At 42.5% G+C, this 24,254-nt stretch overlaps 1 protein-coding gene across 3 annotated transcripts in view; it reads right to left on the reverse strand.

Annotated features, from left to right (window-relative positions):
• The window catches only part of LOC106588797 (rap guanine nucleotide exchange factor 5), a 57,188-nt gene extending 36,670 nt beyond the window's left edge, over positions 1 to 20,518 (reverse strand). Inside the window, exons 1-5 of one of the 3 annotated variants that reach the window (XM_014178231.3) lie at positions 20,108 to 20,518; positions 14,480 to 14,527; positions 13,442 to 13,548; positions 1,690 to 1,811; positions 1,445 to 1,607 (exon numbers count right to left, since the gene is read on the reverse strand). In XM_014178231.3, the coding sequence (XP_014033706.1) occupies positions 1,445 to 1,607; positions 1,690 to 1,811; positions 13,442 to 13,548; positions 14,480 to 14,527; positions 20,108 to 20,263 (596 nt within the window). In that variant the 5' untranslated portion in view covers positions 20,264 to 20,518. Of the gene's footprint in view, positions 1 to 1,444; positions 1,608 to 1,689; positions 1,812 to 13,441; positions 13,549 to 14,479; positions 14,531 to 17,824; positions 18,009 to 20,107 lie in introns of those variants that run through there. The other 2 variants (XM_014178230.3, XM_045709510.2) reach the window with 2 other exon arrangements.
• Between the last annotated feature and the right edge of the window lie 3,736 nt (positions 20,519 to 24,254).

The following is a 24,254-nucleotide window of genomic DNA, read 5'->3' on the forward strand; positions in this document are numbered from 1 at the left end:
ACGTTTTTTATCCGGCCGTGTAAATACTGCCCCCTAGCCCTAACAGGTTAACACGTTTTTGGTTACTACATGATTCCATATGTGCTATTTCAGAGTTTTGATGTGTTAACTATTATTCTACGATGTGGAAAATAGTGCAAATAAAGAAAAACCCTTGAATGAGTAGGTGTCCAAACTTTTGACGGTACTGTATGTAAATATGATATTTCTGTACTTCATTTTCAATATATTTGCTAAGATTTCGAAAAACATGTTTTCACTTTGTCATTATGGGGCATTGTGTGTAGATGGGTGAGACAAACAATTGAATCCATTTTTAATTCAGGAGCAACACATTTTGGAATAAGTCAAGGGGTATGAATATTTTCTAAAGGCACTCTAGTTGAATAGTCCTGCTCTACTGGTCTCTCTGTCGGTACCTCTTCTGCCACCTCGACTGCTACTGGCTCTAAACAGGAAACAAGAACTTCTTCTCTCTCTTCTCTCTTTTCCTCCTTCTGTCTGTGTGTGAGTGTGTGTATGTGCGTACATGTTTCTTCTCTGTGTGTGTGTGTGTGTATATATATATATCAACAGGACAGTGTTTTTGGGTAAACTAATCTCTTTAGCAGTAGAACAAAGTGCCCTCAGGCCTCTGATGTAATGCGTTGTCTTTTAGAAGACACATTTTGTATACTACAGTCCCTCTCTCTCTCACACACGCACACCTTCCCACTGTTCCCAGAATAATTTGCATACCATTTCCATTTTTTCTGTGGCTTCAGTTGCGAAGGAGGAAGACAGTGTGTGGATGTGTGTGCTGGAGAGCGTGTGATCTGATAAACCATGATGGATGCAGTAGCAGGACAGATAGTGATGGCATCACACTCTCCCTTTCCCTCCCTCCCTCCTTCCTTCCAGCTCCACCTCCTGACTACACAGAAGAGGACAAGGTGAGGGGAGGAAGCGGTGGTTAGAGATTCTCTCCCTCTCTGTCTTTGTGCCTCCCTATTCTCTGTCATCGGAAGTTACCATTTCTCTCGCTCCCACTGTTTTTTCCCCTCTCTCTCCAGTTCTCTCTCCCATTCTCCCTCTCTCGGAGTGACAGATTGAGTTCAGTAGCAGGCTCAGTTGGAATGCCACACGGACGAGTTGGAATTCTATCGGAGGGAACTGGGATTCTGTGTGACACCCCCCAACACGGACCCAGCTTCCGCTATAAACAGAGTCTATTGAAGTGATGTGTGTGCGTGTCTGTCTGTGTGTGTGTGTCAGACTAAGGGATTAACAATATGTAGCGAGATTAGAGATGAATCTTGTCAGAGTTGGAACACTGCTTTCACTTATGTTCTGGTGTATGTGTGTCTCTTATAACACACACACACACGGTGATGGTCATGGAACACACAGGCATCACTGGGTCACGTTCACACACACGTTGACACACACGTTCACACACAATTACCCAGTTCTGAACTGGACGTATGGGACAAGCTGTAGGAGGAGCCTAACAGCCTCTGGCCACGCCTCCTTCTCCAGGCCGCAGAACTCGCAGGCTGCAGACTCACACTCCTCAAAGCTGAACTGGTAGTAGGAGTTAGAGTCCCCAAACACCACACGCTGGTCCACTGAAACACACACACAGATAGACTCAGATGAAATGCCAGGGTAAGAAGAAGAGTGTGTGTGTGTGTGTGTGTATATACTCACCAGACAGTAGGATGCCCAGCTCCAGTAGGACCTGCCAGACGCGCACGGCCATACTCCGACAGCGCACGTACACACACTGCTCACACAGCCACTGGACCAGCTCTACACCCACGTAGCTCCGCCTGGACACACACACACACACACACACACACACACACACACACACAGCGTTAAGACACACACTGCTCACACACCCACGTAGCTCCGCCTGGACACACACAGCGTTAATACACACACAGCTCTACACCCACGTAGCTCCACCTGGACACACACACACACACACACAGCGTTAATACACACACTACTCACACACCCACGTAGCTCCGCCTGGACACACACACACACACACACACAGCGTTAATACACACACTGCTCACACACCCACGTAGCTCCGCCTGGACACACACACACTCAGGCACACACAGAGTTAATACACACACACACACACACACACACACACACACACACACACCCCAGGGTTTCCGTTAGCTGGTAATAGCCGGCTTTTGGCCATAAAAAAAATGAAAAGACGACAAATAAAATTGTCCAGGAGAAGAAAAAATATATATTTTGCGAAATAATGCTTTTGTGCCTATTAATTGAAGTAAATACATTGGACCGGTCATGCTTATTGGTCTATGGGTTAATTTGCATTATTTCGTGGCGTGTGTGTATATTGGTTATGTATCTTATTTATCTCACACACAGCATTCAGATTCAATCGCGGGAAACATAGTTGGAAAGCAAATGGCAATTGCTATAAAGAGAAGACAATGAATGGACTAATCAGTATTTTAGTTGAGTGAAAAAACAATAGGCCTATAGTGTATCTTATCGGCACCAGTGGAGAAAATCGACCATGTCCCTGGTGAGTGCCTACATCTACTCTTTATCCTAGTTGGGTCAGTGCCCCTTAAAAGTTAGTTTTTGGACAATAATTTCCTCCTCCAGTTTAGATGGACGTCATATTGTATTTGTGTCTCCCCTTCTCATAGGCCTATTATATGGGCAAAGTAGATTTGATTGATTGTTTGTCAGTGTCAGCGGAGTAGGCTACCCTGTAATTTGTCGTATTAAAATAGATTCTGCTAATGTCTCCAGTCATATAATGTGTATTAGAATTGCATGAAATGTGTTTTTCCCATGCAAAGAAAGAAGAAATGATAGCCTATAGCCCAGGCCTCTACACTGGCGGTGTCAGAGGAAGACTCCAGCCACTCAAGTCATAAACTGTTCTCTCTGCTACCACACGGCAAGGAGTACCGGAGCGTCAAGTCTGTAACCTAAAGGCACCTGAACAGTTGGTCCCCCCTTTGCTGCTATAACAGCCTCCACTCTTCTGGGAAGGCTTTCCACTAGATGTTGGAACATTGCTGTGGGGACCTGTTTCCATTCAGCCACAAGAGCATTAGTGAGGTTGAGCACTGATGTTGGGCGATTAGGCCTGGCTCGCAGTCGGCGTTCCAATTCATCCCAAAGGTGTTCGAAGGGGTTAAGATCAGGGCTCTGTGCAGGCCAGTCAAGTTCTTCCACACCGATCTCGACAAACCATTTCTGTATGGACCTCGCTTTGTGCACGGGAGCATTGTCATGCTGAAACAGGAAAGGGCCTTCTCCAAATTGTTGCCACAAAGTTGGAAGCACAGAATCGTCTAGAATGTCATTGTATGCTGCAGCATTAAGATTTCTCTTCACTGGAACTAAAGGGCTTAGACCGAACCATGAAAAACAGCCCCAAAGCATTATTTCACCTCTACCAAACCTTACAGTTGGCACTATGCATTCGGGCAGGTAGGATTCTCCTGGCATCCATCAAACCCAGATTGGTCCATCGGACTGCCAGATGGTGAAGAGTAATTCCCGTACCCCTTCAAACATTAAATCTCCAGCCGTGTACCGCCTCTAGCACCAGGCTCAGCGCACTCTCAAATGTTATTTTTTGCCATCATTGTAAGCCTGCCACACACACTACACAATACATTTATTACACATAAGAATGAGTGTGAGTTTGTCACAACCCGGCTCGTGGGAAGTGACAAAGAGCTCTTATAGGACCAGGGCACAAATAATAATATTATAATAATCAATCATTTTGTTCTTTATTTAACCATCTACATATAAAACCATATTTTGTTCATCAGAAATTGTGAATAAATCACCACAGGTTAATGAGAAAGGTGTGCTTGAAAGGATTCACATAACTCTGCAATGTTGGGTTGTATTGGAGAGAGTCTCAGTCTTAAATCATTTTCCACACACAGTCTGTGCCTGCATTTAGTTTTCATGCTAGTGAGGGCCGAGAATCCACTCTCACATAGGTACGTGGTTCCAAATGGCATCAGTGTCTTCACCTCTATGGGCTAGGTGGGACGCTTGCGTCCCACCTACGTAACAGCCACTGGCAGCCTGTGGCGCGATTTCCAAAACCTTAAAAATCCTATTACTTCAATTTCTCAAACATATGACTATTTTACAGCTATTTAAAGACAAGACTCTCGTTAATCTAACCACACTGTCCGATTTCAAAAAGGCTTTACAGCGAAAGCAAAACATTAGATTATGTCAGCAGAGTACCAAGCCAGAAATAATCAGACACCCATTTTTTAAGCCAGCATATAATGTCACCAAAACCCAGAAGACAGCTAAATGCAGCACTCACCTTTGATGATCTTCATCAGATGACAACCCTAGGACATTATGTTATACAATACATGCATGTTTTGTTCAATCAAGTTCATATTTATATCAAAAACCAGCTTTTTACATTAGCATGTGACGTTCAGAACTAGCAAACTTCCGGGGAATTCGCTAACATTTTACTAAATTACTCACGATAAACGTTCACAAAAAGCATAACAATTATTTTAAGAATTATAGATACAGACCTCCTCTATGCACTTGATATGTCCGATTTTAAAATAGCTTTTTGGTGAAAGCACATTTTGCAATATTCTAAGTACATAGCCCAGGCATCACGGGCTCGCTATTTAGACACCCGGCAAGTTTAGCACTCACCATAATCATATTTACTATTATAAAAGTTTGATTACCTTTTGTTGTCTTCGTCAGAATGCACACCCAGGACTGCTACTTCAATAACAAATGTTGGTTTGGTCCAAAATAATCCATCGTTATATCCGAATAGCGGTGTTTTGTTCGTGCGTTCCAGACACTATCCGAAATAGTAAAGAAGTGTCGCGCGCATGGCGCAATTCGTGACAATAAAATTCTAAATATTCCATTACCGTACTTCGAAGCATGTCAACCGCTGTTTAAAATCAATTTTTACGCCATTTTTCTCGTAGAAAAGCGATAATATTCCGACAGGGAATCTCCTTTTCGGCAAACAGAGGAAAAAATCCCAAAGGCGGGGGCGGTCAGGTCACGCGCATAAGCCCAGTGTCCCTTGATCGGCCACTTGAGAAAGGCGATAATGTGTTTCAGCCTGGGGCTGGAATGACGACATTCTGTTTTTTCCCGGGCTCTGAGCGCCTATGGACGACGTGGGAAGTGTCACGTTAGAGCAGAGATCCTTAGTAAATGATAGAGATGGAAAAGAAGTTCAAGAAATGGTCAGACAGGCCACTTCCTGTAAAGGAATCTCTCAGGTTTTGACCTGCCATTTGAGTTCTGTTATACTCACAGACACCATTCAAACAGTTTTAGAAAATTTAGGGTGTTTTCTATCCATATGTAATAAGTATATGCATATTCTAGTTACTGGGTAGGAGTGGTAACCAGATTAAATCGGGTATGTTTTTTATCCAGCCGTGTCAATACTGCCCCCTAGCCCTAACAGGTTAACCTGTTGGGTCTAGGGGGCAGCATTTGCACGTCTGGATAAAAAAAATGTACCCGATTTAATCTGGTTACTAATCCTACCCAGTAACTAGAATATGCATATACTTATTATATATGGATAGAAAACACTCTAAAGTTTCTAAAACTGTTTGAATGGTGTCTGTGAGTATAACAGAACTCATTTGGCAGGCAAAACCCTGAGACATTTTCTGACAGGAAGTGGATACCTGATGTGTTGTATTGACTTTAAACCTATCCCATTGAAAAACACAGGGGCTTAGGAATATTTTGGCACTTCCTATTGCTTCCACTAGATGTCACCAGCCTTTACAAAGTGTTTTGAGTCTTCTGGAGGGAGATCTGACCGAACAAGAGCCATGGAACGATGATGTCCCATTAGACACCTGGCGCGCGAGTTCATGTTGGGTACCCTCGTTCCAATACGTTATAAAAGAGTATGCATTCGTCCACCTTGAATATTATTCATGTTCTGGTTAAAAAAGGCCCTAATGATTTATGCTATACAACGTTTGACATGTTTGAACGAACAGAAATATATTTTTTCCCCTCGTTCATGACGAGAAGTCCGGCTGGCTTACATCATGTGCTAACGAGACGGAGATTTTTGGACATAAATGATGAGCTTTTTTGAACAAAACTACATTCGTTATGGACCTGTGATACCTGGAAGTGACATCTGATGAAGAGAATCAAAGGTAATGGATTATTTACATAGTATTTTCGATTTTAGATCTCCCCAACATGACGTCTAGTCTGTATCGCAACGCGTATTTTTCTGGGCGCAGTGCTCAGATTATTGCAAAGTGTGATTTCCCAGTAAGGTTATTTTTAAATCTGGCAAGTTGATTGCGTTCAAGAGATGTAAATCTATAATTCTTTAAATGACAATATAATATTTTACCAATGTTTTCTAATTTTAATTATTTAATTTGTGACGCTGACTTGACTGCCGGTTATTGGAGGGAAACGATTTCCTCAACATCAATGCCATAGTAAAACGCTGTTTTTGGATATAAATATGAACTTGATAGAACTAAAAATGCATGCATTGTCTAACATAATGTCCTAGGAGTGTCATCTGATGGAGATTGTAAAAGGTTAGTGCATCATTTTAGCTGGTTTTATGGTTTTGGTGACCCTGTCTTTGACTTGACAAAACATTACACACAACTCTTGTAAATGTACTGTCCTAACATACTCTAAATTTATGCTTTCGCCGTAAAACCTTTTTGAAATCGTAAAACGTGGTTAGATTAAGGAGATGTTTATCTTTCAAATGGTGTAAAATAGTTGTATTTTTGAAAAATTTGAATTTTGACATTTATTTGGATTCAAATTTGCCGCTCTTGAAATGCACCTGCTGTTGATGGAGTGCACCACGGGTGGCACGCTAGCGTCCCACCTAGCCCCAAGAGGTTAACAGCGCAATTTGCCAAGGCAAGAAACTAAGCGCAGCCCTATGCAGAAATCTGACAGTGTCTTCTGATTAAATTCAATTTTCACAGAACCGCTTGTTGCAATTTCAATGAGGCTCTCTTGTTCAGATATCGGTAAGTGGACTGGAGGCAGGGCATGAAAGGGATAACGAATCCAGTTGTTCGTTTTGTCCGTTTCGGGAAAGTACCTGCGTAATTGCACACCCAACTCACTCAGGTGCTTCGCTATATCACATTGTCTGTAAGCTTGAGTTCATTTGCACACAAAAAATCATACAATGATGGAAAGACCTGTGTGTTGTCCTTGTTAATGCAGACTGAGAAGAGCTTCAATATCTTAATCATAGTCTCAATTTGGTCCCTCACATTGAATATAGTTGTGGAGAGTAGCTGTAATCCTAGATTCAGATCATTCAGGTGAGAAAAAACATCACCCACATAGGCCAGTCGTGTGAGAAACTCGTCATCATGCAAGCGGTCAGACAAGTGAAAATGATAGTCAGTAAAGAAAACTTTAAGCTTGTCTCTCAATTCAAAAAAACGTGTCAATACTTTGCCCCTTGATAACCAGCGCACTTCTGTATGTTGTAAAAGCATTACATGGTCACTGCCCATATCATTGCATAGTGCAGAAAATACACGAGAGTTCAGGGGCCTTGCTTTAACAAAGTTAACCATTTTCACTGTAGTGTCCAAAACTTCTTTCAAGCTGTCAGGCATTCCCTTGGCAGCAAGAGCCTCTCAGTGGATGCTGCAGCGTACCCAAGTGGCATCAGGAGCAACTGCTTGCACGCGCGTTACCACTCCATTATGTCTCCCTGTCATGGCTTTTGTGCCATCAGTACAGATACCAACACATCTTGACCACCAAAGTCCATTTGACATCACAAAGCTGCCCAGTACTTTAAAAATATCCTCTCATGTTGTCTTGGTTTCCAGTGGTTTGCAGAAAAGGATGTCTTCTGCTGGGGTGGCAGGAAGCCTAGTGGTTAGAGCGTTGGACTACTAACCAAAAGGTTGCAAGATCAAATCCCCGAGCTGACAAGGTAAAAATCTGTCATTCTGACCCTGAACAAGGCAGTTAACCCACTGTTCCTAGGCTGTCATTGAAAATAAGAATTTGTTCTTAACTAATTGCCTAGTTAAATAAAAGTTAAATTAAAACGTAACAGACATATACCAGGAGCTGTGCCATGTCTGTTGACTTAACCAGCTGTAACGCAGAGAATTCACTGGCTTGTATGTGAAGCAGTAATTGTTTCAAAACATCTCCTGCCATGTCACGGATGCATCATGAAACAGTGTTGTTTGATGAAGGCATTGTCTGTATAGTTTTTTGGGGCCTTTTCCCCCAGCATTTTCCCAGCCATATCTGTGGCAGCAGGAAGAATTAAGTCCTCCACAATAATATGGGGCTTGCCTGTCCTAGCCACTCGGTAGCTCACCATATAAGACACTTCTAGCCCATTCTTATTAATGGTATCTGTTGCTTTTATACATGTCTTACTACTCGAAAGTAGTCTTTATTCTCGCTCAAAAAACTCATGTGGCTTATTTTTCAAATTGTCGTGTTTTTAAATGTCTGCGCAAGAGTGATAGTTTCCCACGAGAGAGTAACGGTTAATGTGATTGGATGTTAATTATTTGACTAGGCTGCCTGTATTTGACATTGTGTTGTTATTTCGCTGAACACTAGATGGTTTAATTTGATTTTTGGCAGTGAAACAAGGCTACTCAGGTGAGAAAAAAACCTCACCCAAATGTATAGCCCCGTTGGAAAATATAAATTAACTGCTTGGAAATGTGAAGACTTATTTTTTATTATTATATATATTTTTTAATGTGAATCACATTTTTATTTGGCGTACCCCCAACGGCATTGTGCGTACGTACCCCAGTTTGGGAATACCTGCTCTAGAAAACGTGTTTCCACTGAGTCCAATGGCGACGATCTTTATACCACTCCACACGACGCTAGGCATTGAGCATGGTGATCTTAGGCTTGTGTTCGGCTGCTCGGCCATGGAAACCTATTTCATGAAGCACTGACTAACAGTTTTTGTGCTGACGTTGCTTCCAGAGGCAGATTGTAACTCGGTAGTGAGTGTTTCAACCGAGGATAGGCGACTTTTACGCGTTTTGCGCTTCAGCGGTCTCATTCTGTGAGCTTGTGTGGCCTACCACCTCGCGGCTGAGCCGTTGTTGCTCCTAGACATTTCCACTTCAGAATAACAGCACTTACAATTGACAGGGGAAGCTCTAGCTTAGCAGAAATTTGACAAACTGACTTGTTGGAAAGGTGGCATCCTATGTTGAAAGTCAGCAACGGGATGAAATAGCCAAATCCACTAATTTGAAGAGGTATGTACATATAGTGAATGTCCTGATTGCCTAGTCACTTTTACCCCTACCCACATATTACCTAATTTACCTCAACTACCTCGTACCCCTGCACATTGACTTGATACTGGTACTCCTTGTGTATAGCCTTGTTATTGTTTTTATTGTGTTACTATATCCTTTTTTTATTTAGCAAATATTTGTCTTACTTCCCAACAGTGCAGAGTTAAAAAGTAAGACTTCACTGTAAAGTCTACACTTGATGTATTCGGCGCATGTGACCAATAAAATGTGATTCGATTTATACGCACTCTGCCATACAAGTTTTGCAAACAGTGATTGAGTTATATTATTAGCCTAAATTATGACTATCCAATCTACTCATCACATTACGAATAGTAGGCTATTTTACATAAGTCTGCAAATGTGATGATGTATGGAATGCTTTATTATTAAAGGTGCATTTCTATGGTGAAAATGTGCTTCCACAAACTTGAAACTCACGCTCCTCCTACGCATAGGCTAGGGATTTGACCTTCATTACACGTCTTGTTGGCTGAGGAAAAATAAATGTGGACAGTTATTCTAACATCTTAAAGTGCGTGGTAAATACACACGTCATTGCATCCTCCACTAGCATGTTCTGTTAAGATGAATTACCATAAAATGTTGTTTGTGTCACTCAGAGCACCGTGGGTGGACGCCCAAATCAGGTTACGCACACAATGCATATGGGTCCGGTACATTTCTCAGATGTCCAGTAAATTAAAATGCTGCCGGTCAAATGTCTGTCACCACATTTTCATAACTGAAATCCTGACACACAAAGTATCAATACACACGCACACAGTCTCAATACACACAGTATCAATACACACAGTATCAATATACATGCACGCAGTATCAATACACACAGTATCAATATACACGCACACAGTATCAATACACACAGTATCAATACACACAGTATCAATACACACAGTATCAATACACGCAGTATCAATATACATGCACGCAGTATCAATACACACAGTATCAATATACATGCACACAGTATCGACACACACAGTATCAATACACACACGCACACAGTATCGACACACAGTATCAATACACACACGCACAGAGTATCAATACACACAGTATCAATACACATGCACAATGTATCAATACACATGCACACAGTATCAATACACACACGCACACAGTATCGACACACACGCACACAGTATCGATACGCACACAGTATCGATACACACACGCACACAGTATCGATGCACACACACAGTATCAATACACACACACACAGTATCAATACACACGCACAGTATCAATACACACGCACACAGTATCGATACACACACGCACACAGTATCAATACACACAGTATCAATACACACGCACACAGTATCAATACACACAGTATCAATACACACGCACACAGTATCAATACACACATGCACACAGTATCAATACACACATGCACACAGTATCAATACACACAGTATCAATACACACACACAGACACACAGTATCAATACACACAGTATCAATACACACGCACACAAGTATCAATACACACGCACACAGTATCAATACACACGCACACAGTATCAATACACACGCACACACACGCTATCAATACACACGCGCACAGTATCAATACACACGCGCACAGTATCAATACACACGCGCACAGTATCAATACACACGCACACAGTATCAATACACACGCACACAGTATCAATACACACAGTATCAATACACACGCACACAGTATCAATACACACGCACACAGTATCAATACACACGCACACAGTATCAATCACACACACACACACACACACACACACACACACACACACACACACACACACACACACACACACACACACACACAGTATCAATACACACACACACATCGATGTGTCCTCAGATGGCAGTTCGTGTTCAGCAGGGCACTCTGCTGGAATGGATCACTCAGCACTGTATGTCACCATGGCAACCTCAGTTTAAAATAAAGTTCTATCCTTTTCACATTACCATGCTAATCCAAACCGCACTGCGCTGGATCAGATATTTCAAAAAGAAAATGACCCTTATTTTACCAGGTAAGTTGACTGAGAACACAGTCTCATCTACAGCAATGACCTGGGGAATAGTTGCAGGGGAGAGGAAGGGGGATTAAAGAGCCAATTGGAAGCCGGGGATGATTAGGTGGCCATGATGGTATGAGGGACAGCTTGGGAATTTAGCCAGGACACCAGGGTTAACACCCCTACTCTTACGATAAGTCCCATGGGATTTTTTGTGACCACAGAGAGTCACGACACCCATTTCAAGTCCCATCTGAAAGACGGCACCCTACACAAGGTTACGTCCCCAAGCACTGCCCTGGGATATATATATATTTATTTTTGGACCAGATGAAAGAGTGCCTCGTATTGGTCCTCCAACACCACTTCCAGCAGCATCTGGTCTCCCATCCAGGGATCAACCCTGCTATGCTTCAGAGGCAAGCCAGCAGTGGGATGCTGCTGCTGGCATCATTTCACATTGTCAGCCCTTTTTCTGGCAACTGTGGAGCAAACTCAAGGACCTAAGTTTAGTGTTGCCATGGTGACACCCAGCACCTGCACAAGGCTACAACGAAGGACATACATCATCAGTTTAAGAACTAGACATAATTCAACAGCAACAAAAACACACTCTGTTTCTCTCTGTCTATCACACACACACACACACAATCTGTGTTTCTCTCTCTGTCTATCACACACACACACACACACACTATGTCTATCACTCACACACACACACTATGTCTAACACACACACACACTATGTCTATCACACACACACACTATGTCTATCACACACACACACTATGTCTATATCACACACACACACTATGTCTATCACACACACACACACTATGTCTATCACACACACACACACACTATGTCTATCACACACACACACACTATGTCTATCACACACGCACACACTATGTCTATCACACACGCACACTATGTCTATCACACACACGCACACTATGCCTATCCACACACACACACACACACACACACACACACTATGTCTAACACACACACACACACACTATGTCTATCACACACACACACACTATGTCTATCACACACGCACACATTCACTGTCTATCACACACGCACACACTATGTCTATCACACACGCACACACTATGTCTATCACACACGCACACACTGTCTATCACACACACGCACACACTGTCTATCACACACACACACACACTATGTCTATCACACACACACACACACTATGTCTATCACACACACACACACACTATGTCTATCACACACACACACACACTATGTCTATCACACACACACACACTATGTCTATCACACACACACACACTATGTCTATCACACACACACACACTATGTCTATCACACACACACACTATGTCTATCACACACACACACTATGTCTATCACACACGCACACACTATGTCTATCACACACACACACACTGTCTATCACACACACACACACACACTGTCTATCACACACACACACTATGTCTATCACACACACACACTATGTCTATCACACACACACACTATGTCTATATCACACACACACACACTATGTCTATATCACACACACACACACTATGTCTATATCACACACACACTGTTTATCACACACACACACACACTATGTCTATCACACACGCACACACTATGTCTATCACACACGCACACACTGTCTATCACACACACACACACTATGTCTATCACACACACGCACACTATGTCTATCACACACACACACACTATGTCTATCACACACGCACACACTATGTCTATCACACACGCACACACTATGTCTATCACACACGCACACACTATGTCTATCACACACGCACATACTATGTCTATCACACACGCACACACTATGTCTATCACACACGCACACTATGTCTATCACACACGCACACTATGTCTATCACACACGCACACTATGTCTATCACACACACACACTATGTCTATCACACACACACACACACTATGTCTATCACACACGCACACACTATGTCTATCACACACACACACTATGTCTATCACACACACACTCTCTCAAAGATTCCCACCTTATGATCCTGGCGAGGTGAATCTTGTCTTTAGCAGGGTATGGACCATGAGACAGGAATGCATTCCTCACCGCACGCCCTGCACACGGGAAACTCTGGGAGCAGGACTGACAAACACACACACGTGAGTCAAATAATACATAGATGTTTTCACAGACGTGTGTGTGTGTGTGTGTGTGTGTGTGTGTGTTGACACTAAGAGAACTCTGTGATGTCAGTGTAACTATTGATATTGAAACACAACATGTAGGTGAAACTATGACGTCACCATTTTAACTTGGGTCAAGTACTATCTATATCAGGACTCTCCAACCCTGTTTTCACTCCAATCCTAATCTAGCACACCTGATTCTAATAATTAGCTGGTTGATAAGCTGTACCAGGTTAGTTACAAATGGGGTTGGAGCGAAAACCTGCAGCGGAGTAGCTCTCCAGGAACAGGGTTGAAGTCCCCTACATAATGTCAATGTCATCATGTCAAATAGCCTACTTCCAAATATTTGAGGTGTAAAGGCGAGGGGATTTTGCACTTTTGGGACTATTCTAGTGGTTCCATCGTACTATCCAACTGAAATCAAGAAAAGAGCACTAAAACAAAGTATTTGACATAAAGTATGTATTTGACCAATATGTATTTGACCAGTATGTATTTGACCAGTATGTATTTGACCAGTATGTATTTGACCAGTATGTATTTGACCAGTATGTATTTGACCAGTATGTATTTGACATAAAGTATGTATTTGACCAGTATGTATTTGACATAAAGTATGTATTTCACATAAAGTATGTATTTCACATAAAGTATGTATTTGACCAGTATGTATTTGACATAAAGTATGTATTTGACCAGTATGTATTTGACCAGTATGTATTTGACATAAAGTATGTATTTGACCAGTATGTATTTGACCAGTATGTATTTGACCAATATGTATTTGACTATGAAGTCACGCCATCTCGGTTCGGTGAAACACAAACATTCTTTATTTGCTGACGTTTCACAACCTATGCATGTGTGTGTCTCTGTGTGTGTACCTTGTGAACAGTAGGGCTGGTGCTGGGTCCGGGGATGGTATCCGGTGACTGCTGTCGAGACAAAATCAAAACACAGTCAGAACACACAGTATTAAACCACACATTTCCAGACAGTGTTTGGGTTAGGAGAGAAGTAGAGCATGATATGCAGCCTACAAACTATGTACAGATCTATAATCTGTCTACATCTGTCTCCGTCCCTCCGTCTCTCTCCTGACAGACAAGGAGAAAAGACTTCTACCCCCACCTCCACTACATCATCATCATATTTCCCCTTTGGACAGAGACATAAGAAACCAGTTTGTTACCAATATTGTATTTGTTACCAATTCAATATATGGACATTGTTTGATATGGATATGAGTCAGGCATATTGTAATATGGGTTTATCCTTGCTGTAAAACTACACTATTACGTGAAAGAGCATACGTGACTGTTCCTCCAAGCAAATAATCCTCTCACAGACTCAATTTAGCATAGGCCTACTGAACATGCCTGCTGATGCACCATCAACTGGCTTCTCTTTGTATTCAAACTGGTTGGGTAGGTTAGGCCCACAGAACATTCACACCTGGTCCAACGGGCAATTAGCAAGCAGTTGTCTGAACTTCACAAAGCTGTCGAAGTCCTCACAGTTGCAATGTTATTCATACAAACCGATGTGATGTCATTACCCATCACTAGTGCATATCCCCTCTCACACACACACACCTCATCTCCTCCTGGACAAGATAGAAAGCGGAGCTGTGCTGTCAGAGCCTGAGGCCACTACTGACAGAAAGAACGGGAGAGAGGTGAACAGGAGAGAGAGCAAGAGAGAAATATGGAGGGAGAGAGAAAGAAAGAAAAAGAACTGGAGATAGATAGATAGATAGATAGATAGATAGATAGATAGATAGATAGATAGATAGATAGATAGATAGATAGATAGATAGACTTCAAAGCGAGAAGGGTATGTGTGTCTGTGAATGAGTGTGTACCGTATGTGTGTGTGTATATCTGGTACACACTCAGACAGAGTGTGGTACACACTCACATTTTGCAAAATACATTTGCACATACATGTTATTCAACCCTTTCGTCCAAACTTCTGTCGCATCAAAGAGCGTCTCTGTAGCCAGGAAGTAAACAGAACTTGGATCTATTTTTGTGCCTGGCTACGCAGACACTCGTTGACGCGAATGTAAGTCCCGCATCTCCCATCTCCTCATTGGTTTTTAGGAGCATTCCCCCTCAGTGGGTGATTGAAAGATCAAATCAAATTGTATTTGTCACACGCGCCGAATGCAACAAGTCTAGACATTATCGTTAAATGCTTACTTACAAGCCTTTAAACAACAATGCAGTTTTAAGAAAAATATGAGTTAAGAAAACATTTACTAAATAAACTAAAGTTTTTAAAAAGTAACACAAAATTACAATAACGAAGCTATATATACACATTACTGATGCGTATCAAAGTAATGTAATGGAGGTGTACGACTTATCAATTATGTAGCACAATAGAGAAATCATGCACAATGTAGCCTACATAATCGCAAAGTACGTGAAATATATTCACATGGGTGCCGCACACAGGCAGCAAGTGTGCAGCTCTCAACTGCTTTTGGCATGGAGCAGCTCACAGAAGAATGACATCGGTAGCCGGTAGGGTAGGAAAGACATTTCAACTTATGATATCTACCAGTAAATGCTAACAAAGGCAACAATGGGTACGCAAAAAAGTTTTGTCCGAAGTGTTGGTTAGTAGGCTATTTGTGATGCGCAATTGTCATCATGCACTGTTTGAATCAGGGTCGTAGACATGGATGGGCCTGGATGGACAGAGGCCCACCCACTGGGGAGCCAGGCCCTGACTGGCCAACCCAACCAGATTGATGTGGTTTAAGCATTGCTGTGGATGAGAGTGAAAATCTGAAAAATCTATAGGAAAACTCATTTAAAAAAACATAGGAAAACATGATTTTTCACACAGGGTGCCTTTGCTTCACTGGGTGGGAAATTTGTAAACTTTTTGGCAAAATGTTTATATCACTTCTCCAGGTACCACTACACCAGTGCATAGGGCCGATGGAAAGACAGGATAAGCAGTCCATAAACTCTGACATAATAATCCAGTAGGTCCCAATCATAAGAACACAAAAACACAACCATTAAGCATTTCCCAATCGAAATGTACAACTATTACTTCCCATTGCAAAAAACATTTCACGTTTAGCACTCAACGTAACCGGTGACCTAAAGTTTAAAGTGGAACTGACAGAGTTTTAACTACTTTGCAGATATCAAACAAACAGACAATCATAATATCAGTCAAAAATATAAAATTCCCAGTTTATTCTAAAAAAACAACTTCATAAGAGGTTTTTAAATTAGGTTCTATTTGACTCAACGTTCCATGACGTACACTAAGGCATTGTTGGCAGAATAGATGGATGCAGTTTAATGCGTAATTAATATAATTAAACAATACATTTCTTGGTAGTCCAACAAATATTGCTATCAGGTTGTAAATCACAGCTGGCCTGGTACATTGTTTGCTGCCTCCATTCAGGATGCACTGTTTCAGTTTCAATGACTCAATATTCTGGACTAAAACGGACGAATGTAACCAAGGCTGGGAATGTCAATAGAATCAAATTAGCAAGAAAAATGATCACAAGTCAGTCATAATGTGGCTAACGGACTAGCCTATCTATTTATGTAGCAAGCTAAAAACAGGGAGCTTAACGTTAGCTAGATAGCTAGCTAGCTGCTCGGAGGATGTCATGTCATGCCATTGGAGGAGTGGGTGAGCGACTGACTTTTTCCCCTCATATTGTTTTTCAGTGGCTATAAACAGCTAGAGATGCAGGTGTCAGTCATTTGGTTAGGTAGCAAGAACTTGAACAACTGTTATCCAGTTAGCATATCTCTTGCATTCGCAAAATCACTCTGGCTATCTACTCCGATTTCAGAGCACTTTCATCTGAGTATGCAAGAGCGCAGAACAACTGATGAATTTATGAACGTGCAACATCGGTCTGTGTAAACTTCGGTCCTGGATAAGAGATGGTTTATCTGGTTTTATTTACTGCAGTGTCTATTAATTGTCCAAACGCACGGCCGCTTTCCCACTCTATATTGCGATAGAATTTCCACAAATGCCTTAGTATGACCATATCTAAGTGGTCGCTTGTAAGAAAATGTCATATTCTTCCTGAACAGATTTTAATAAGATTTCATGTTGCTAAAATGCTGTCAGTTCCACTTTAATTTCAACAATGTTTCACACACATAAGTTATTTTCAAAGATATGGCTAACAACAGCAAGCGTGCTGCAATAAAAAACACAGTTCCACTCACCAGATAATGATAATTTGAAACTTCTTGTTGAAATTTATTCTTGAAAAGGGAGAAGCTAACAAATTAGCAACAACATCCTCTTTGATAACATTTGCTGCAACCACTGCAAACTAGCCAACAACAAAAGCTAGCTAGACCGTGGGAAAACTTCTGCTCGCTATTACGCAGTGTTGCCCTTCAGGAAGCGAGAATTTTCCATAAATTTCTAAAAATGGTCCCACCCATTAAGTCAAAATGTGATTGGTTGATTCCACTGTCACTCCAAAATGTTGCCCAATACATTTGAATGGCAGATGCCTTTATCTAGCTTCTGATGGCCTAGCCAATGGATGTCTTAGCTAGCTAGATTTCCCTCCCCAGAGACCAGAAGAAAAATCCTGATTTGATCCTTTCCAACAAAAACTGAAGAGATTAATATCAGAACATCATTGAAAATAATAATAGAATTATCATTATTATATGATTCTAATCAATATTGTATAAATCCTTAGCCCTTTGAAGGCGTAGAAGGCCCATTGTTCCCCACTGTGTTTGGGTTAGTAATAATTTGTAGAGTGGCTCTATTTTCCCTCAGCATGCATTTTTTTCACTATTCTGAATGTCTAAAGAATCAATATGTTCTTCTGAAACTGAACACAGAAATACTGGACATTTTGAACCCATTTTGACAAAATTACAATCGTGGTATTGAATTGGACTCTGGGAGGCATTTTTCTGGTCTGTCTTGACTCGGTCTCGGACCCCTTTTCCCCCTCCCGGTCTCAGTCTTGACTCAGTCTCGTTTCCCATCAGGTTTTGATCTTGACTTGGACACGATTATGTCCGGTCTTGGTTTTGAATCGTCTCGCTTTAGGTGGTCTAGAACACAACACTGGTTATGCATCTTAAAGTTGGTTGCCAACTGTCATATAAAATCCAGAGAAGAAGAAGAACGAACAAGGATAAAAACGAACTAGGTTTCCCCTTTTTATCTGTGGATTAATTGTTGGAGTAGAGCACATACGATTTGGTATGACTCAACATGGGTAGAAATTCTACAAAGACCCAGCAACAACAAAAAAAAGGACATGCATTTCAGGTAAAATAACAAACCAATGTTTATCTCCAAGGACAAATTAGCTAAAAGTCCATGAATGTTTTGTGTGTGTTTCAACCTGTCCCCAAATGAATATAGTTGGTTCACAGTTGGTTTTGGTATTTTAACCTGCGTGTCATGGAACGCATCTGGCGGGGATAGACAAAATCAACATGCAGATGTACACATGCAGCCGGAATGGTCAGCATGTTATTAGCATAAAATAAATATGCTATAGGCTATGCAGAGCCGTGGTCAGGTCCAGTCGGGCCTATCAGCTGTAGTTACATAAACCCGAGACCCGATGATAATCAAACAGGACCCAACCCGAGGGAAAAGTTTGAATTTTGGACGTGCTCAGGTCCTGGTTCGGGTCTTGGGTGACCCATGAAGACCTCTAAAACATACACACTGGGCACACACAAACTCATATTGTGTTTCTCTGATAGATCCGTAACACAGGGGAGTCAAAATGGAAACATAAAATCAACCACACACACTGCACGAAAACATCCCTTTAGGACAAACACACACTTGACACCCTCCTACTGTGATCTTTCTACTACAGCTGTTGTCTGATAACACCTCTATAACATACATCACAAGATCTCCAATGCTTTCATCTGTGTTATACAACTATTAATTAGATTGCTGAACATGTCAGGACAGACCTAATCTCTTGTTTAGTCTCTTCACAGCCTTTCCTACAAACCCTGGGCTCCCACCTTGGACAGTCATTCCGTTCTTTATTACTGTGTGTGTAGGTTAGGTGTGTGTCCTTCCCTTCTCCAGGACAAGTCTTAGCAAAGCTACCATACCTTCACGCTTCAACACACACACACACACACACACGAGGAGAGTTGAGAAACACCTTTAGTACCACTGTCATTGTCAGATAACATATTCGCTCCATAGAACCCAAGGGGGCATTACAGTAGGTAACATCTCTGGTGTAACTGATTCAAGACTGGACCAAGAAGTGTTGCCTTGGCTACTGCATAGGTACGGCAGCTAAAAACACATTCTGGATGTAACCAATGAATGGCGGGAGCCTGTAGAGCACGAGCGTACACACACAGCGGTACAGCGAGGTCGTGTGTGAAACAACAGCACATCTAGGTGAATCGTGACAGAGATAGGAGGTAACTCGACAGTAAAGACTAACCAAAACACACACACGGAAGGGACATTTTTCTGTCGATACTCACGCTTTTCTTCCTTAGGTGTAGTCCATGTTTCAACAGTCCCGGTAAATCCCGGATCTTCTGCCTTAGCTGAGTCTGGTCTCGAGCTCCGGTGTTTCGGTTATTCCACCGCGAGCCGCCGACCATACCATCTTCTCCACCGGACTCAGAGTCCTCCATGTCTGTCTGTCTGTATTTCTCTCTTCTACTCCCGCTCCTCTCACACACAGACACACCAGCTACGGCTCATTGTCGCCTCTCTTACTCACACACACACCGACCTACATCTGTTCTGCAACAGACGAACCGCGGTGCGTTAACGACCTACAGAGTATTCGCTGCAGCACGCAACGCTGCTCCACCCCAATGTCCTCCTCCCTTGTACAATCAATGTGTTATGTGTGTGTGCAGGGGAGGGGGACTTGCAGGTACAGAAGAACATCATTGCATTATTTCCATCTGTCAGGCGTAGAGGAATCGTAGCACCTTGCTAAACATTTAATACATTTTCGACTTAACATATCCCCGTTTTTAAAAATCCGAATTAGATACATTTTGATAATATTAAGACATTTAGGCTGCGTTTTTATGTTGACAAATGAGGGCCTGTGTATAAATGTTGTATTAAAGAGTTGTAATGCTGTCTTTTCTGTTGCATTTTGAAACAAAATGGTGGAAAGGACGAACTGGAGGCTACGTCATCGCCTCACCTGCGGCTCAAATTTCGATAGGTAAACAAAGGGCCATTAGGCTACACCATCAGGGTGTAAGTGTGTGAGAGCTATGAAATGTACTCTAAACCTACATCACACACACACGGGTCTGAGTGAATGGACTTAAGTCAATACAATAGGCGTGTGTTGTATAACTGAGATGTCATGTGTGTTATCCTGATAAGAGTCTTAATCTCACATAATTGGCAATTTTCAGCCACTCTGATTATACTTAAACACACACACACACAGCCCATTTCTAGTTTATGTAAGTGTATTTGAGTGTTTCACCCTACATACTCTCTGTGTCTCAACGTTGTCCCAGTGCACTCTGGGTAGTGGCTGGTTTGGATCTCACTACAACTGTGCACAACAAGTGCACAAATGCTGCATCTCAATTCTCCACACTTCTCTCAAAGCATGCACTTGCACACTCCCGTCATGGATTTAAAACCATTGGATTGGTCTAAGTATTGACTGGAGGGAGTTTCCACTATTGATAAATCCATGACTGGGAGTGTACAAGTGCACACTTTGAGAGAAGGGTAGAGAATAAGGATTTAGCCTACGTAAGGCTATGGTCAGACCAGCTAGGTCAGGGGTTAGGGGTCAGTTAGGCCCATACTCTCTCAGACCAGAGAGGTCTTGGGTTTGGGTTTAGGTGTTGTATGTGGTATTATGGCTTGGTCTGTATGTACTGTACAGAGAGCGTGGGGAGACTGGGAGAAGAGGGAGAGAGACTAGAGGAGGAGGGGTGAGAGAAAGAGCGAGAACAAGAGTAAACCTATTTTCCATCATAGAGCTCTTCAAACAAACTTGATTAAATATTGAAAAGTGCATGTGGCTAATGGGGCGTGGATACAATTCACTTCCAACTGAACACTGGAGAAAAATGAGTGGAGAGAAGAATAGAGAGCAGTAGAGAGGAGGAGAGAGCAGTGGAGTGGAGAAGAGAGAGCAGTGGAGAGAAGAGAGAGCAGGGGAGAGGAGAGGTTAGAGCAGTGGAGAGAAGAGCAGAAGAGAGAGCAGTGGGGAGGACAAGAGAGAGCAGTGGAGAGGAGAAGAGAAAGCAGTGGAGAGGAAAAGAGAGCAGTGGAGAGGAGAGGATAGAGCAGTGGAGAGGAGAAGAGGGAGCAATGGAGAGGAGAGGATAGAGCAGTGGAGAGGAGAGAGCAGTGAAGAGGAGAGGATAGAGCAGTGGAGATGAGAGGATAGAGCAGTGGAGAGGAGAAGAGAAAGCAGTGGAGATGAAAAGAGAGCAGTGGAGAGGAGAAGAGAGAGCAATGGAGAGGAGAAGAGAAAGCAGTGGAGAGGAAAAGAGAGCAGTGGAGAGGAGAAGAGAGAGCAGTGGAGAGGAGAAGAGAAAGCAGTGGAGAGGAAAAGAGAGCAGTGGAGAGAAGAGAGAGCAGTGGAGAGGAAAGGATAGAGCAGTGGAGGGGAGAAGAGAAAGCAGTGGAGAGGAAAAGAGAGGAGAAGAGCAGTGGGGAGGACAAGAGAGAGCAGTGGAGAGAAGAGAAAGCAGTGGAGAGGAAAAGAGAGCAGTGGAGAGGAGAAGAGAGAGCAGTGGAGAGGAAAGGATAGAGCAGTGGAGAGGAGAAGAGGGAGCAATGGAGAGGAGAGGATAGAGCAGTGGAGAGGAGAGAGCAGTGGAGAAGAGAGAGCAGTGAAGAGGAGAGGATAGAGCAGTGGAGAGGAGAAGAGAGAGCAATGGAGAGGAAAGGATAGAGCAGTGGAGAGGAGAAGAGGGAGCAATGGAGAGGAGAGGATAGAGCAGTGGAGAGGAGAGAGCAGTGAAGAGGAGAGAGCAGTGAAGAGGAGAGGATAGAGGAGTGAAGAGGAGAGGATAGAGCAGTGGAGAGGAGAAGAGAGCAATGGAGAGGAGAGAGCAGTGGAGAGGAGAAGAGAGCAATGGAGAGGAGAAGATAGAGGAAAGGATAGAGCAGTGGGGAGGAGAGAGCAGTGAAGGGGATAGAGCAGTGGAGAGGAGAAGAGAGAGCAATGGAGAGGAGAGGATAGAGCAGTGGAGAGGAGAAGAGAGCAATGGAGAGGAGAAGATAGAGGAAAGGGTAGAGCAGTGGGGAGGAGAAAAGAGCAGTGAGGAGGAGAAGAGAGCAATGGAGAGGAGAAGATAGAGCAGTGGGGAGAAGAAGAGACTTGAGCTTCTGATAGAACACATGAAGATTCTAAAAATGGAACAGACTGAGATGTTGACCCATTCTAGAAGACACGCTATAAACCATTATCTATTAACCATAAACATTTTACTTATTGTTCCACACACACACACACACATCAAAGTTTATTGGTCACATACACAGTTTAGCAGCTGTTAAAGAATGTGCAGCCAAATGTTTGTGTTACTAGCTCCACACACACACCATCCTCTCAGGTCTTGGAGTCAGTTCTGCTGTGGTGGGTGCAGAGCTGCAGTCTATCTCTTTGACCAGTAGATGTCCCTGTTCGACTGTAGAGGTTGAGGTCATGTATGGTTCTTTTATTTCGGTGAAATGCTTCATTGCCCTTTAGTGATCACTACTGGAAGACACTTATCTCACCAAATAACCAAATAGTGCAGCAGTGGTATGCATCCAAACAGACCTTTGATGTGCCTGTGACTAGTAACGTCTCAGAGTAGGAGTGCTGATCTAGGATCAGGTCCCCTCTGTCAATGCAATTTTATTTATTGTGATCTAACAGGCAAAACTGATCCTTTATCACTCCTACTGAGACGCTTCATGAATACAAGCACTATGGTCTAGCATGGCATCCCTCCTACAGTATCTCTCGCTTCCCTATTAAACCATTCTTTCTCGGCATCCCTCCATTTCACCATCTCTCCTACGATCACAGAAACTCCCTCTGATTAACTCTAGTTATTATAAACTGCTGACTAATGGTTTCCCTCTCCTAACTTTTACCCAGTCACACTCTCTCCCTACTTACTGAAACAGTGTACTACTAATACTGTATTACTACTAGTCTACCACTAACTACTCTTACTCCTAGTCTACTACTAACTAGTCCTAGTCTACCACTAACTACTCCTAGTAGGGACTATGGGAAATGCCTAGTGCATAGGGAAGTGTTAATTGCATAGGGGCTGTTTCTGGATAAGGGCCTACATCTCCCTTCTGTAGACACAGTCAGTGTTCAACTACTTAGCACAGAACCTCTGAGTTTAGTTTTTATACAGAGTCATGAATTGGAAGAGCAATACAATGGGACCAGAGAGGGGGAGAAACATAGTCTGAGAAAGAGATACTGTATAAATCAAAGAGGATTTCATTAAGTGATGACGCAAACTTCTTGACACAAGCCTAGTAGTTCTGTGGAATCGGAGCCCGTCACAGACTGCCAGAGCTTTCCGAGAATACATAAATAGATAAAAAAAAATGAATAGAGAGTTTGTAAGAGCATGAGAGGACAGGAAAGAATGTAGATAAGGAAAGTGCAACTGG

Source organism: Salmo salar, chromosome 27 (genome assembly GCF_965601325.2).
Source record: "Salmo salar chromosome 27, fSalSal1, whole genome shotgun sequence".
NCBI classification, from domain to species: Eukaryota; Metazoa; Chordata; class Actinopteri; order Salmoniformes; family Salmonidae; genus Salmo; species Salmo salar.